Source organism: Tasmannia lanceolata, unplaced genomic scaffold, assembly GCF_043159265.1.
Source record: "Tasmannia lanceolata isolate RefF3 unplaced genomic scaffold, GAP_Taslan_0.1 ptg000016l, whole genome shotgun sequence".
In the NCBI taxonomy this organism is placed as follows: domain Eukaryota; kingdom Viridiplantae; phylum Streptophyta; class Magnoliopsida; order Canellales; family Winteraceae; genus Tasmannia; species Tasmannia lanceolata.
The window spans coordinates 14,089,604-14,105,200 of record NW_027518693.1 but is presented as its reverse complement, the minus strand read 5'-3'; the positions used below and the strand labels follow the sequence as shown (position 1 = coordinate 14,105,200).

At 42.7% G+C, this 15,597-nt stretch overlaps 3 protein-coding genes across 3 annotated transcripts; 2 read left to right on the top strand and 1 right to left on the bottom strand.

Moving 5' to 3' along the window:
- Positions 1–3,303: 3,303 nt before the first annotated feature.
- LOC143847813 (uncharacterized) lies at positions 3,304–3,954 on the top strand. Its single transcript, XM_077356586.1, has one exon. It carries the CDS (start codon positions 3,329–3,331, stop codon positions 3,749–3,751), a length of 423 nt encoding a protein of 140 aa, XP_077212701.1. The 5' UTR covers positions 3,304–3,328; the 3' UTR covers positions 3,752–3,954.
- A 2,515-nt stretch (positions 3,955–6,469) lies between these two features.
- LOC143848738 (cation/H(+) antiporter 15-like) lies at positions 6,470–11,551 on the bottom strand. Its single transcript, XM_077357759.1, has 3 exons — positions 11,201–11,551; positions 9,691–10,692; positions 6,470–7,896 (listed from the first exon to the last, which is right to left on the bottom strand). Exons 1-3 carry the CDS (start codon positions 11,519–11,521, stop codon positions 6,769–6,771), a joined length of 2,451 nt encoding a protein of 816 aa, XP_077213874.1. The 5' UTR covers positions 11,522–11,551; the 3' UTR covers positions 6,470–6,768.
- Positions 11,552–12,936: 1,385 nt separating this feature from the next.
- Positions 12,937–14,535, top strand: LOC143847913 (uncharacterized). Its single transcript, XM_077356698.1, has 3 exons — positions 12,937–13,646; positions 13,806–14,460; positions 14,512–14,535. The coding sequence occupies exons 1-3, from the start codon at positions 12,937–12,939 to the stop codon at positions 14,533–14,535; spliced, it is 1,389 nt and encodes a 462-aa protein (XP_077212813.1).
- Positions 14,536–15,597: the final 1,062 nt, after the last annotated feature.

Genomic DNA, 15,597 nt, shown 5'->3' with positions numbered 1-15,597 from the left:
ACTTGCATCTAAATCCTTTGAGACTTTTCTTACTACCTTGATTTGTCATTGTTATAACTTCACAAACATTAGATTTGTTTCCTTATACTCAAATTGGTCGTCGTTTGTTTTCTGCCTACTTCCTCACCTTCTTGGTAGCCTTATGAAAGTACGCTCTTGTAATGTTGGTTTATACTAATCAATTCTTAGTAAAACAGTGAGTTGCAGGGCTTTTCCCTTTGTACCCAGTCTGTATCATGTGTGGAATGAGGGTTTGTTTTCTAATTCCCAGCTAAAAGGGAATATTTCTGCCTCGTTTCTTTGTAGATCATATCAGAATTGGGCTACATCCAAGAAATTATCTACCATGTCAGCATTGCTGAGATAAATTCCATTGAGGCACTTGCTTGTGGCCTGTGTTTGATTATAAAGGGTTCCAAATAAACCTCATTGTCTCTTTATGTTTGATCTTGTCTTGCTGGCTTGCATGGTAGGTCCTCATGTAGTCTTCTATATCGTTCCCCATTCGCAGCCAATATTATGCTGTCTTTAGTAGGGCTAGGGTTCTATGTTGTCTATGATGTCCTGCCCAACTACTATCATGGCACTCCTTGAGGAGTTCTCTTCTCAGGTTTTCCCATCTTGGCACATATATCCATTCTCCCTTGGTGAATAAAAATTCACACTTTACCTAAAGACCATTTTCCCCTTCTTATGCCATCTCCATATGTCACTAAATTGTACTCCTATCATGGATCATTATAATTAATTATTTAACCAACTAGATTATCTAAACCTACCTGATGGTCACGGGTTCGAGTCACGGAAACAGCCTCTCTGCAAAGCAGGGGTAAGGCTGCGTACGTCTAGCCCTCCCCGGACCCCGCAATGGCGGGAGCCTCGTGCACTGGGCCGCCCTTTACATTATCTAAACCTACCTGATGGTGTTGAATTGGACTACACTAATCATTCATGTCTTAATAAGGATGAGTTGTTCTGATTACCCTTATACCTTTTACTATTACCCTTATACCTTTTACTGATCACTTAAGTCAATGGGTAACTCTAATAATTTCACTCCTAATCTCATCCTTCAGTCTAAACCTTCGATCTTAGATCAATGGATTACCCACATAAGATCTTACACGTTCTACACTTCCCTTTCATCCATAATCCGTTCATTCAGCTAGCATTGGTTTCATGCTTTCTTGTATTCTTTTCTTTTCTGAGGATCAGCTCTCTTTGTTCCTGCCCTGGTTTTGCTCTCTCCTGTGTTGGTTTCTTTTACCTTCTGCTAATATATTCTTGCTTATTCAGCCAAAAATTTCAAGTGACCAAAAATTGGAAACCAATTATTCACTTCTAACATAGAGTTCATTTACTAATCCAAGCTGATCAAAACTTTAATACTTGTTTCTTAACTTAGTCATTGCTTAAGATTCGTTGTATATTGGCTTTACTCTAATCCAATATTAAGGAGATCAAGGGCATTCCCACATGCACATGCAACTGATAAGAAAACAAATAAAAATAGAAGAAATACATACCAACCTTGGAAGAAGAGCAAGTACAAAATGATAAAAATAAAAAGGACTACCGTAGTAGTTCAACTTCAATCAAAGTTTTTAATTTTTATTGGCCAAACACCTTGGCTTTATTCCTAAGACAGACTCTAAATCCAATTATTGGTGATGTACAAAACCAGTTTAAATTAAAGAAATGGTTGTTATCTCGTGCATATCCTCGTAAAAAATGCCCATAAAACGGGTCGAATCTAGAGAGCCTGATCTCATTCACGGTCGGTGCCGGAAATCCTAGTGCAACGAAGCTTCCTACAGAGTCCTTCCAAAGGGATTGTGTATATACCAATAAGTCATCCATTTCTTGTATATTTACAACGCTACCTTCCTATTATTATTTTATAGTTGATGTGGGCCCTCACATAGAGATCTCACCGTTGGATCATCATGGTGGCAGATTGGAGGAGTAGGTTAGATGAATAAGTTAAGGGCCCGTTTGGATACCTCCCAGTTTGTATTTGGATTTGGAATTGAGTTTTGAATACAAATTGAATAGATCCGGCAGCTCATGCAAAGGGAGATAGATAGGCAAGGGGGTACTTCCTAGTGGAGGGGAGAGGTTGAGGAGCAAAGAGGGTGAAGGAAACTGCCACATCTGTGGATTTCCAATTTCTTATTTCCACAACAAACTTAGAAATCTGATTTTTTTTCACTGTCAACTGCTCAATTAGAAATCCAAGAATTTGATCCGATCCAAATTACAATGCAAAAAGGGCTGCAAATGTGAGAAATCCAAATCAAAATATTCTCGGCATCCAAACGGGTACTAAATAAATTAGGATATTAGATTTGATTTGATTTGGTGGTAAATTGATGTAGGCAGACTTATTCGGTAAATAGATTAGATTGAGATTATCTTTTTCCTTCTGATGGTGGTGTTTATGGTTTATAGTTTATACATAAATTTAATTGCGTAGTATGTACAAAGTTTTATAATGCTTACAATACTTTAGAACTGATGTAGTTGATGACTTCCAAAGAGGCTTTAATGAACTAGCAAATTACATTAACTTAAAATAATCTTATTCAGCAATCCATCTAATGGGCCCGTTATAATAAACATCTGTTGCAATGCCAAAATCCACCAATCGGATGATCCTAGCAATCTGATCGATCAGCAGCCTGCAAAGGTGTAGTTAGTGCAAGTGTGTCCCTTAGTTGGCCAAAGATTGGGTGGTCACGATCGTTCAGTGTCTTTTGGCCCATCTATAAGTCAAGGATCATTGGCCCTATGAAAGTTGCTGCAGCCAAATGTACATTGGGGCCACCAATTTGGATGATCTAAACCATTCATTTATTGGTTCCCGCCGTAGATAGGCCATGCCCGCCCCCCAAATCTTCTCCATTGAATGATCCTTAACCATCTGATTTTTTTTTTTGGGTGTACAATGAGCTTCTCAGATAGCCCAAAAAACGAAAATCTCCAAAAATCAAAGGGTTTGGATCATCCATTTAATTTGTGCCTGAGAAATGAACGGTTTGGACTATCCAATAATGTAGGCCCATGCATCTTTTTGCAGTACTTGCATAGGCGTGGCCATCATATGAAAACACAATAACACATCAGTTCTTAATTTTCACTCTTGAGGGTTTTAAGTGGGATCAACATTCAACATTCAACATTAGATAAATAAGGGTATTCATGTCATTTTACAATGCAGTAATCTATTTAATTTCTAGTAACAAGGTTCCTATATAAACATGTACTTAGATCATGTGTCCTTTACCAAAAGAGATAGAGGGAGAAAATAAAGAGCAAGGAGGAGAAGATGGGGAATAGCCTCCGGTGTTGTTTGGCCTGTGTTCTACCTTTTGGAGCTCTAGATGTGATCCGGATTGTCCATTTGAACGGCCACGTAGAAGAGTTAACACGTCCGATCTCGGCCGGACAAGTGTTAGAGGCCAATCCTAATTACATCCTCACCAAGCCTTCCTCTCAAGGCCGAATTCTCATACTCTCACCCAACTCCGACCTCAAACGAGGCCACATATATTTCCTAATTCCAGCATCTTCGGTCCCACAGAAGAAAATGACACATAACAAGAAGTCTTCCAATAAGAGCATCGTGACCGTCCAAGTTACGGACGGTCGAGATTCACATCTATCGGATAAGAAGTCGTCTTGTCGTGATCGTCGGATCGGCAGGGTCAACATTTGGCGGCCCCGCCTTGAGAGTATCTATGAAGACTAATGATGGTTTCCGGTGCCGGAATTTAAGACTCTCCGGCCAATGATGCCTGGGTGATCGATTGTGATTAGTAAAATTGTGGATAAAATGTAGTATTTTTTTTCCCTTTTTTTTTTTTTTTTCTTTCCTACTCAGAAAAGAGTGGCAGAGATGGAATTTTCAATTTACGATGATCTTTTATGGAAACAGAAATTTGGTTGATTCGTCCAAAAGGAAGATGAAATAAACCGTTTTCTTTACAACATCAAGTTGTAGAAAAGAAATGTTTTCTTTGTGTACTATTTTCATTTTCCAACACCATAAGAGTTGGGGTGTGTGAGAGAGAGAGAGATTCTAAGGCCATAAATTATTAGCTATCAAGTGTTCAGAAGTTGGTAGAGAAGGTGGCACAAGGAGACACTCGATAGGGGACATGAATGAAGAGAGGGTAAGAAGTGGCTAAAAAAATATGAAAAATAAAGGGAAATGATAACAGCACAACCATATTAAAACATTGCTGTATTTAAAGAGCTGTCAAAAGGTCACTACATTTCCCAAAAAGCTCTCACGAGACCCAATTAAAAAAGAAGAGACAAGCTGGGTTTGTGCAAATATTAAAACATCGTCGTACTGATATCATTTCCCAAAAATAAATCGTTTTTGAGTGGAGTTTTCTTACTCCCAACTCACTCGGTCATGGACCAGGAACCCTCCCTCGCCGCTTGTTCAGCTAATATTCCATGAAAAAAAAAATTCGTGGTTGCCAAACATGGCCAAGTTTTATTGGCTCCAATGAAATTGAAATATTCTAAACTATCATTGGATTATTGAGTAAAAATAATTATAAGTAATGCAGTTTTTTAAGCAAGGACTTTGGCTTAGAAGGAATTTAATATTATGTGCCAGAGATAGCTTAACTGGCACATATTTTTAAAAACTCGAAACCACGGGTATAAAATTTTGTTGAAATATAAAATTCAAGCAAAGCGGCTGGTGGTATTGCCACCCATAAATTTAGGAAATTCCACCTCGATCTGTCCATTTGTCTTATTGGGTATATTTTAATTTATTTTTTTCTCATGTAGGACAAAATGGCATGGGTGTTGGGTAGAAGTGCCTAATTTTAAATGTGAAAATACCTACCCCCTTCATAAAAAAAAAACCCCATAAGAACCCGGAAGGGTGTGGCTCTTTGGCGTAAAGTCATGGGTTTGCTCCCCAGTGACGAGCGTTCGAATCCCCCCTTGCTTACCCGATGCGCCTGGTTTCTGGGTGATTGCGCGCATCCGTAGGGAAATAGTCCTACCCCCCCCGAAGGGGGTGGGGACACCCTTCGTTACCAAAAAAAAAAAAAAAAAAAATCCTATAAAAACTAAGAACAATTATATTTCTTCAATTTATGACCACAATTTCATATACATTATATTTTCTTTCATTAATAAGCCTTTTAAAAAGTTAATTTTTTTTTTTTTGCATTCTTTATCAGAACTTGAAGTGGATTGAAAAGATTTTCTTGTTGATCGATGGGAGTAAATCATTTAATGATTATTTACAAATAATGCTATTATATGTTAAAGAATGTGCACATGAGATTGGATATGATATTTCCACCCCTTTTCCTGCTTAATTAGTTGAAAAATAAAGTTCATGTGAGGCTTCTTTTGGTGAAGACAGGGAAGAACCAAAGAATACTAGTGAGCTGTGACTATCATTGAGAAAAAAAAGGGAATGAGATTAGTTTCTTTACAGGATCGAGGGCTGAGTCTATATTTTATGGATTCATCTCTATATCCTATTCTAAACTATAGACGCAATCAAACCAAGTCGCAGATCTATTGAAATTAATCTAAAGTGATCTAACCAGGTATTAATCTAGAATACAAAAGAAAGATCGAGAACTTATCTCGATCGACTATGGCAATTGATCGATCTGGACTGGATCTTCGACTGGCTCTCTGGATGACCTGATCTCTGATAGGAAAGAACTTTTAATTCCAGCAGAGACAAACACCTGATCATATTTATGGAAAACTAACTGCTAGTATAACACCATAATAAAACTCCAACAATTTAATTACCTACTAATCCTGATGTAGTTAAACTTAAGGCTACACTAAACATTCATGTTTTATTAGGATACGATGACCTGATTAGCACAATTCCAAAACAAAGAAACTAAGTCTGATTACCCTTATACCTTTATTGATCGCTTTGATCCAAAGGTAAATTCAGTAATTTCACGCTTAATCTCATTCATCAATCTAGAACATAGATCTAAGATCAATGATTACCCACATCAGATCTTATACTACCCTAGAAAGTTTCTTGAGTAGGGCAGGGTTCTGGAAAACCTCTGCAACCGGCAACTCTAGTTGAGAGACCCTCCTATCTTTTTTTGGAGTCAATGGTCCAAAACCCTATATCTTGAAGTGTTTCTAAGGAAAAAGAAAAATTTCCTTCATTATTTTTTAAGATACTTCCTTCGGCCAGACGAAAGGGTCCTCAAGCAAAGATAGGAAGGATTAGAGGCGCATAGTAGGCCTGTTAAGGCGTTGGTTGAGATTTTAGCCCCCCTTGTAAGTTGTGGTAAAGCATTAGATTATTTCTATATTAAAGTATTTTTGAACTTGGGTGTTTATTACACATTTACATGCAAATCATCTTTTCACTTTTGACTAGGTAGTGTGAAACACAAACCAAGAGTTTGGGCATCATAGCCCCACAATAAATAGAACAGTATACACTTAGTCATTGTCCCAACAAGCCAACATTTGATGAAATTGAAGAAGTAAATAAAAAAAAAAAAGCACTCCTATATGGTGAATGTACATCAAGTACTCACATAAATGTTATTACAAAAGAGAGAAAGGAAAATGTACGTGGAAAGCATCAAGAATCATCTGCTTTGATTCTATGCCTTGACAAAGTTTGCATAGCCATTGTCTGGATCTACTCTCTAAATTGGTCTTTTCTAATAACTAAAAGAGAGAGAGGTAAAGTTGGTAAAGTACAATAAAAGAAGAAAACGAACTTTACTCAGATTAAACTACCTTGCGCCCCACCTTAGCCTGTCGTTGCACCACCAACACAGAGACAGTTCCCCCAAAATCTGATGATGCTAGAATGTCTCCAATTATCCCCAACTCTTTGCACTCATTCCATTGCATCAACCCTGATGTGAGTGTACTTTCCTTCCATTCCCCCTTCCCTACTAGAAAAATATCGTAAAAATTTCGCATCGAACGGATAACATTCATTGTAGCTTCCCCATCATCCACAACATTCTCTTGGTATCCATTTTTCTCAGTGACTGAAATCTTGTGCTTAAATTCGTTCACCATCTCCTCGTCGAGCCTCTTCTGCCTACTGTTCATAAGTTCCTTATCCTCATTTGAGGCCATGAATCGAACTAAAGTGATATTAGCACTTGGGTTCTCGGCCATAGTCATGGCAAATGCCAATGCTTCTCTATCATCACTCCCACCCAAGAAGAGAACAGCCATATTATGTGACACAGAATCCCCATATGTGCCTAGGCCTTTGCTTGTAAACCCTCTATCGATCAGAATACCGACTGAGCAAGGGGCTAAATCGAGCACATGACGGTTAACAACTTGGATAATTCGATTTGCAGAACCCATTGTGCCATCAACTTCTTGCTGTTTGTGGAAGGGGAGAATGATGAGAGAGACTCTATTTTTGAAAGCAAGCATACAAATATCATCGTGCATGCTAACGTGGGGTGTCACCGAGGTAAAGGGGTGAACCCATAAAAGCTTTTCTTTGCCATTTTCTAAGCTTTTGAAGGCATTGATAATGTGTTCAGAGAGTGAGTAATGAGAAGAGGGTTCATATTCTTTGTGGGCTATGAGCAATGGGGACGAGCGGCCAATGAGCTGAATTAGGTGGAGAACATAGACATAGATGGGGTTTTTCTTGGTGGGATGAGAGAGTTCAAGAAGGGTTATGAGAGAGGGGGCATGGTATTCGTGGTAGACGCATGTTAGTAAACGAAACTGAGAATCGAGCTTGGTGTTTTGGATTGTTCGCCTCTTGTACAAACGATATCCCATAGAGGGTTTGTAGAGGGCTTTGATGAGGGGAGCGGTGATACCAGAAACCAGCACAATGCCAAAAATCACGATGGTGAAAGTTTGTTCGTCTACAACCTGCACATATATTATACCACAACCTCCGCATAAGATTAAATGATGGGTATTAAAATGGAATCAAAACTTGTTTCTGTATCAGTTTTTGCTTATGTGTGTGGAGAGCGAGAGAGAGAGAGAGAGAGAGAGAGAGAGAGAGAGAGAGAGAGAGAGAGGAACAAGGAAAAAAAGGATATAAGTAGTAGAACAACAAGAACACTAGTGATAAAATGGTCAGAGGATAGATCATCTCCCCGTTGGCATTTTGGTCTATGGATTGATGAAATATCCAACCAGGTGGTGGGTTCCTCTATCTCATATCATCCCATAAGGAGGTCTACAAATTCTGAGGCCAATAGGTTAGCGAGGGAAGGTTGCTTTAGGTCGATTTGGAGGTCTTCGATTTCTTTCCCCTTGAGGTGTAATTTTCTTGTGATTTTGTCCTTGGTCCTTGTATTACTTTGATCATCTTTACCATCAGGGCCTTCCTCGTGTTTTCTTTTATTATTAATATAACTCTTTGCAATTCAAAAACCCAAAAAAAAAAAAAAAAACAAGGAGAACATGAGTTTTTTTTTTTTTTTTTAATGGCAAAGAATTAGATTAATAAAGAACAGAGCCCAGGGGCCCCGCGATCGAGACGCTCAAGTACAACACAACCAAGAAATGAATCAAGAAAGATTTCCAACGCCGCCTGAAAGACACCTTCTCTGGCCAGTCTAACAGCCTCGACATTTGCCGATCTTCTTACATGGTTAAAAGCAATGGAGGAAGCGGCCACTCGATCCAACATCTCATCGATCCAGTGAGCAAACCTCCAAGGATGAGAGGGACTACCCTCCAACCATCTTATAATATTAAGGGAGTCGCCTTCCACTATAACCTGATTCAAGATGTTAGGCTCGATCATTTTGATTCCTTGGAGGACCGCTCTTATCTCCGCCAAGGAGAACACATGTTGTATTAGAACAGAGGAGAAATATAAATCTTGCAAGTCATTTTGATGAATAGAAACATTTTATTTTGGTGTCCATATTTGTATTTGTTTGGACCCCGTAGAACTCGCCCTCAAGAGCTAGCTGTTAAGGGGAGGGGGCCCGAATTCTTATAAGCCCATCCACATCCTTCCACTCATCCGATGTGGGATATTTGCTTTCACGTGGAAGCCCCCCCAACAATCTCCCCCTTCACGTGGGAGCAACGTGGTTCTCCATTCCGAGGGATCTCACCATCCTCGAGGCTACACAGGGGTTACGGAGATCTTCCCCGAGGGATTTTCCGTCGCCGGAGGCACACAGGGGTTACCATGCCACGGCTCTGATACCACTTGTTGGGACCTGGGTAGGACTCGCCCTCAAAAGCTAGCCGTTAAGGGGAGGGGGCCTGAATCCTTATGATCCCATCCGCATCCTTCCACTCATCCGATGTGGGATATTTGCTTTCACATGGAACCCCCAACAGTATTTAGTGGAGCTCTACACGGGCCTTTTGGCCAATTATCTCCTTTGCTCTTCGGTATGATTTTTAGTGATAGAAATTGCATATTTTATTAATACAATAATCCATGCATATTTTTGGACCTACAATAAGCAATAACTTTTGCAGTTTTTTTCTTCTTAAAAGGTGTTCAGCCCTAGTAGAACTTGTTGGGACCCAGGCAGAACTCACCCTTAAAAGCTAGCTGTTAAGGGGAGGGTGCCCAAGTCCTTGTAAACCCATCCACATTTATTCACTTTTCCTATGTCGGATCTTTTCTTTCACATGGAACCCCAAAATGGAGTCTTAAAAAGTGTGAGGAGCTAATAGAGTGTATACCTTACCTCGCCTCCAAATTTCAAGAATGAGAAGTTCATTGAAGCCTTTAGAGCTCAGGATCAAGCCAAGGGCACTAGCGTCACGTATGGGTATTTTGCAGTAGAGAGAAGGCAGCAAAGTCCCAATGACCTTGGCTATGGTACCTATAAGGAACATGAACATTACAATCCCCACAATTGTCCAATCCTGTATGGCAAAGACATTCGTATGCAAGCCAAGGAAGGCAAAGAAGATAGGGAAGAACACCCCAGAAATGATCGAATCGAGCCTCTCCACTATGGCTGCACCCAGCGGCGGTCCATCTGGTATAGCCAATCCAATTAGCAATGGCCCAAAGTGGGCTTCTTGGCCAATAACTTCGCAAATGAACAATGAAAGCACCACCCCCACAAGGATGAGGAGGATGTGGATATCCCTCACATGTTTTCGTTCTCGGGCCTTCAAGGCAATCCATACTGATACTGGGCGGACGATGAACACCACACTTAGGATTAAGCTCATAAGTGATGCTGCACTGTAAATTGTGATTAGTGTTGAGCCTTGTTTAAACTTTAGGGCGCTGATGATTACGGACAAGGCCATATGGTAGATGTCACAAACCATTGCCACAGTTACGCCAAGACGGCCGAGCTGTGAACTGAGGATCTTGAGGTCGAACAGGAGGCAAGCGACAACGGGGAAGAAGGTCATCGATAACACGACAGTTAGAGAGGGTAATAGTGCAGATTTCTTGAGCTCTGTGGGGATATAATTCCACAAGATCAAGTTGGTGAGAGTGGCTAGCACGGCGGGGAAAATATTGACAGAAATAGCTATCCCAAATGCTCTTTTGCCTGATTTTCTTATTATGCTTAAGTCCATCTTCACTGCTATTAAGAACATGAAGAAACTGGAGCTCAGAATTGCAGCTGTATCAAGTAACATGTAGCTGCTTGGGGGGAACAACCTATTGGAAACTGTCTTCTTGAGACCCAAAACTGAGGGGCCGAGGATCATACCACCCTATAGTACAAACATGAAGCAACACAAAAATAATATGTAAACAACTTTCTTTCATTGTTTTCTATGCTTGTAATTAAATGACGGAACTATATTGCAATAAAATTTGGCTCACCCAATTCAAAGTAATCTATGTTGAAGTATAAATGATCAAATAACACCAACTCTAAAAGCTTAAGCATTTGGAGTAAGTGGTTGTTTCACATGGTATCAGAGCACTTGCCTCACGGAGGTTCTGGGTTTAAAACCCAACAACTCCTTAATATTAATAATCCACGTGTATGGCCGACCCAAAGAAAGAGAGCCACATGTGAGGCGGAGAGTTAAGGTTAATTATTAGATAACACCAACTCTAAAAGATAAAGCTTTTGGAGTAATTGGTTGTTTCATAAACTATACTATCCTTCATCAAAATCATCAAAATCTATTCCTTAATTAGACTCTCTTTTAAGTTTCAAATAAATTTCCCATATGAAGTGGAGGAAGAAGTGGGAGAAGAGATGGAGCTCACTAATATATCTGATACAATTGTAGGCTGACTAAGAGGCCTGAGAAGGAAGCGAACTGTCCTTGTGCTTATAAAAACCAATGTGATCTGCACCATTAGGAGGGGTAATGAGAATTTCAGAGCGTCGTCTTTCAGCCAAATTCCGTTAGAAGTGGTCTTTGTGGGGTCAAAGCACACAACCATTTCGTTCCATACTCCGGCGGCATTTACACGAGAAACCGCCATCGTACCCTCGGCCATGTCTGATATATTTAGCCCTGTTGAGAAATAGTGATTTGTAGATGGATGCAAAAGACAAGGTTCAGATAGTGCTGTGAGATGCATGGAGGGACGAAAGGAGAAGGTGGGTTTGGTTTGGTCAGCCTAAGGCAAAAAACTCTCTCTACCCTTTGATCTTTAACCGTACCATTGACCTAAAAGTATGTGGCCACGCACTTAAAAAGGAACTCATAAAGGTTGTTGGTGGACGAGAAATTATTTGGGATGTATGATGTGTGGATCCTTTAAAATCGTTAATTCTTGGGTGCACATTTTTGTGTTGGCCTTCCTCGGGTTTAATTGCTTGGTAGAGATTTGCTACCTCAAAAGTCTATTGTTTGCTCTTCATCTATATACATGTTTCTACTTTGGAAACAGACAATTTTCCTCATTTCCCGGCAAAGTACTTATATAGTTGCAACCATGAAGCCTGAAGGGGTATGAAAAGCAATGACCAATTAGCTGCCGACACGTGGCCCTTAAAGGGCCTACCATGAATTCGGCACTTGCCCAAGGGTAGTCTGGTAATCTGTCAAGAGTAGGTAAACCTAAACCCACAAATGGGCCGACACCTGTCCTGGGGTAGGTAATTCAACCACCCCAGGGCTCTCTTTATAAAAGGCCTCCTGAGGCTCAAAGAATGGGGTAATAACTTCTGAACCACCACTTTTAAAGTTTAGGCTCTACACTTCTACTCATACTGACTTGAGTGTCGAAGGGCCTATCCGGAGCAACGACTCCGGGTTGGTCTTCTGACCTCGTGCGCTCTTGTGTAGGGTCTAGTTCCTTCAGCTCAGCCCCTTTGGCCCGCCAGATCAGCTCTTTCGTCACTGCTTTATCTGTTACCAATTTTAGGCCTAACAGATTGGCGCCATTCGTGGGACTCTGAACTAAAAGCTGTTCAAATCCCCTTTATAAAATGGCAGGACGAAGGGGTGCCCGGGTATCAACTGCTTGGACGGCCCGAGCTGAAGCCCCTCGCAGGACTCGGAGCGAACGAGTGGCCTCACAGATAGTGGCTCCTTCAGCAATAGCGGGACAGAGCTCGCCCACTCGGAACACCTGAACCCTGCTCCTACTCCTGAACAAGTCCAAGCCATCTTTCAACAGATGACTACTCTTGTTAGTCAATACCAAAATCTAATCCAAGCGCCTCCCCTGGATCCCCAGAGGCTCCGCAACCTGTACAAGAAAGGTCGAGTGCCCACAGGGGGGAGCCGGCACATCCTAGTAGAGATCGGACCCACCACTCTACGAGGAGAGTTCATCATTCCAAAACCAGGCATGCCCATACGGAACCTCACTATTGTCGCAGGTCACGTTCTCGCTCAGCGCAAAGGCACCGAGCCCAGGAGGACCGTGCACCACAAGAGAGGCTCAGACATCGTTGAAAAAGCTCGGAGAGTCACTCCGGCTCCGCAGCGAGTCCCTCTGTTGAGAGAAACAGATCAGTTGGCCGAGCAGACCAGAGTGCTGATCAAATGCTACGGAGGATAGAAGAGATAGACCACCGTATAGAAGAGATGGCAAAGGATCAAGGCCGGCCTGCTGCAAAGATGTTCTCAAGCAGACCGCCGTTCACTGACAATGTTATGAACGCGCCAGCGCCCAGAGGGTTCAAAATGCCGACCGTTCCGCAATATGACGGAACCACCGACCCTGTAGACCACCTGGTGACGTTCAGGACTATGATGCTCCTCCACGGCGCCTCTTATGGGTTCCCCTGCAGAGCATTCCCGACCACACTGACCGGTGCGGCCCGGGGCTGGTACTCAAAGATCAAGCCGAACTCCATCAGCAACTTTGAGGACTTTGGGGACGATCTGGTCTGCCATTTCATGAGTAGCCGGAGGCCAAGAAAAATAACAGCATCCCTAATGGCCTTGCGACAGGAGGATAATGAACCTCTGAAAACATTCGTCAGCTGTTTCAACATGGAGGCCCTCCAAGTGCCAAATTTGGATCTTTCAGCCACCATGAATGCACTCCTCGCAGGCACTAAATTCAATGACTTCCGCCGATCAGTAGCTCGCCAAAACTTGCACTCGCTGGCGGATCTAATGGCTGGAGCCGAGGAGTACATAGTCGTGGAGGAGACTCTGGCAGCCTTAGATTCAAACCGGAGGAGGACCTTTGAAGAAAAGAACCCTACCAAGCAGCGTAGGGATGATAAGGCCTCAAAAAGAGAAAGGTCCCCCCCCCAGAGGAGAGAAGAGAACTATACCCCTCTCAACACCTCATGAAGACACATACTGGCCGCGATCAAAGGAGAAGAATTTGTGAGATGGCCGACCAGGATGATCACCAAAGGAAACAAGAGAGACAAGTCGAAGTATTGTCGGTTCCACAGGGACCACGGGTACGACACAAACGAGTGCTGGCAGCTCAAGAAAGAGATCGAGCTGCTGATCAATCGGGGATACTTGAAAAAATTTGTCAAAGACGATGGCCACAGGGGAGAGCGCAGGGAGAAGAGCCTTCAGGGCCAGAGCCCTCGACGGTCACAACCGCCCCCTGCGCGGAATCAATCTCCTCTACCATCAAGCTCACAACCAGAGATGCGCCAATCCCAGCCTAATGGGGTCATCAACACTATTATGGGCGGACCGGCCGCCGGGGGTACATCATCTGCTGCTCGAAAGGCCTACTCACACCGAGTCAATGCCGGGCATACATGTAGCAAAAAGGTTAATACAGGGAATGAGATCTCCTTTTCGAATGCGAATCTCGACAACTTGATACTCCCCCATGACAACGCCCTTGTCATAACCATGCTAGTTGCGAACTGGGAGTTGATGAAAATCCTCGTCGACAACGGGAGTTCGGCCGACATCCTCTACTATCATGCATTCAAACAGATGATGATAGGAGACGACCGCTTGAAGCCGGCGAACTCTGATTTGTTCTGTTTCTCGGGAGAAATTGTTAAAGTGGAAGGACAGATCGAACTCCCAGTTCTCATTGGGGAACCGCCCTGTCAAGCTTTCGCAATGGTCAACTTCCTGGTAGTGAGGGCCACTTCGGTCTATAACGCTATCTTGGGACGACCCGGCCAGAACCTCATCGGCGCCGTCACCTAAGCATATCACCAGAAGATGAAGTTTATAACGTCAAACGGTGTGGGAGAAGTCAGAGGAGATCAACCACAGTCCAAGGAGTGCTATGCCATGGCACTTAAAGGCAAAAACGCATCAGAATCGTTGCCGATTGAGCTACTCGATCTAAGAGATGAAGCCCTGCTGAAGACCTCATCCCCATTCCTCTGTTCAAAAACGATGGTGAGAAGGTCATCCAAATCGGCTCCTCTCTGGACAGTAGCACCCGGCAGAACCTCACCCAGTTTCTTCAAGACAATGCATACGTCTTCGCATAGGCTCCCACAGACATGCCCGGCATAGATCCGGAAGCCAGCACGCACAGACTCGGTGTCGATCCCACCTGCAAGCCGGTGAAACAAAAAAAGGAGACATTTTGCCCTGGAAAGGCGGCAGGCGATCAAGGAAGAAGTGGAGAGGCTCTTGAGGGCTGACTTCATTCGAGAAATCCAATATCCGGACTGGCTGGCAAACGTGGTCCTGGTGAAGAAAGCCAATGGGAAGTGGAGGACCTGCGTTGACTTCACTGACCTGAACAAAGCTTGTCCCAAGGATAGCTACCCGCTCCCAAAAATTGACCAGCTGATAGATGCCACCGCAGGTCACAAACTGCTGAGCTTCATGGACGTCTTCTCCGGGTACAACCAGATCAGAATGTATGAATCAGACATACCAAAGACTTCCTTCATAACAGATCAGGGGATGTATTGCTACCGCGTCATGCCTTTCGGCCTAAAGAATGCCGGGGCAACATATCAGAGGCTCGTAAACAAGCTTTTCAAAAAGAAAATTGGCCGCAACATGGAGGTCTATGTAGATGACATGTTGGTCAAAAGCCAGAGCGCACAAGATCATGTCTCAGACCTGAAAGGGACATTCCAAGTCCTAAGGGAGCATAACATGAAGCTCAACCCCACCAAGTGCACATTCGGTGTCAGCTCGGGTAAATTCTTGGGATTTATGGTAAGCCAGAGAGGGATAGAAGCCAATCTAGAAAAGATCAAGACCGTGGTGGAGCTCACTCCACCAAAAACCATTAGAGAAGTA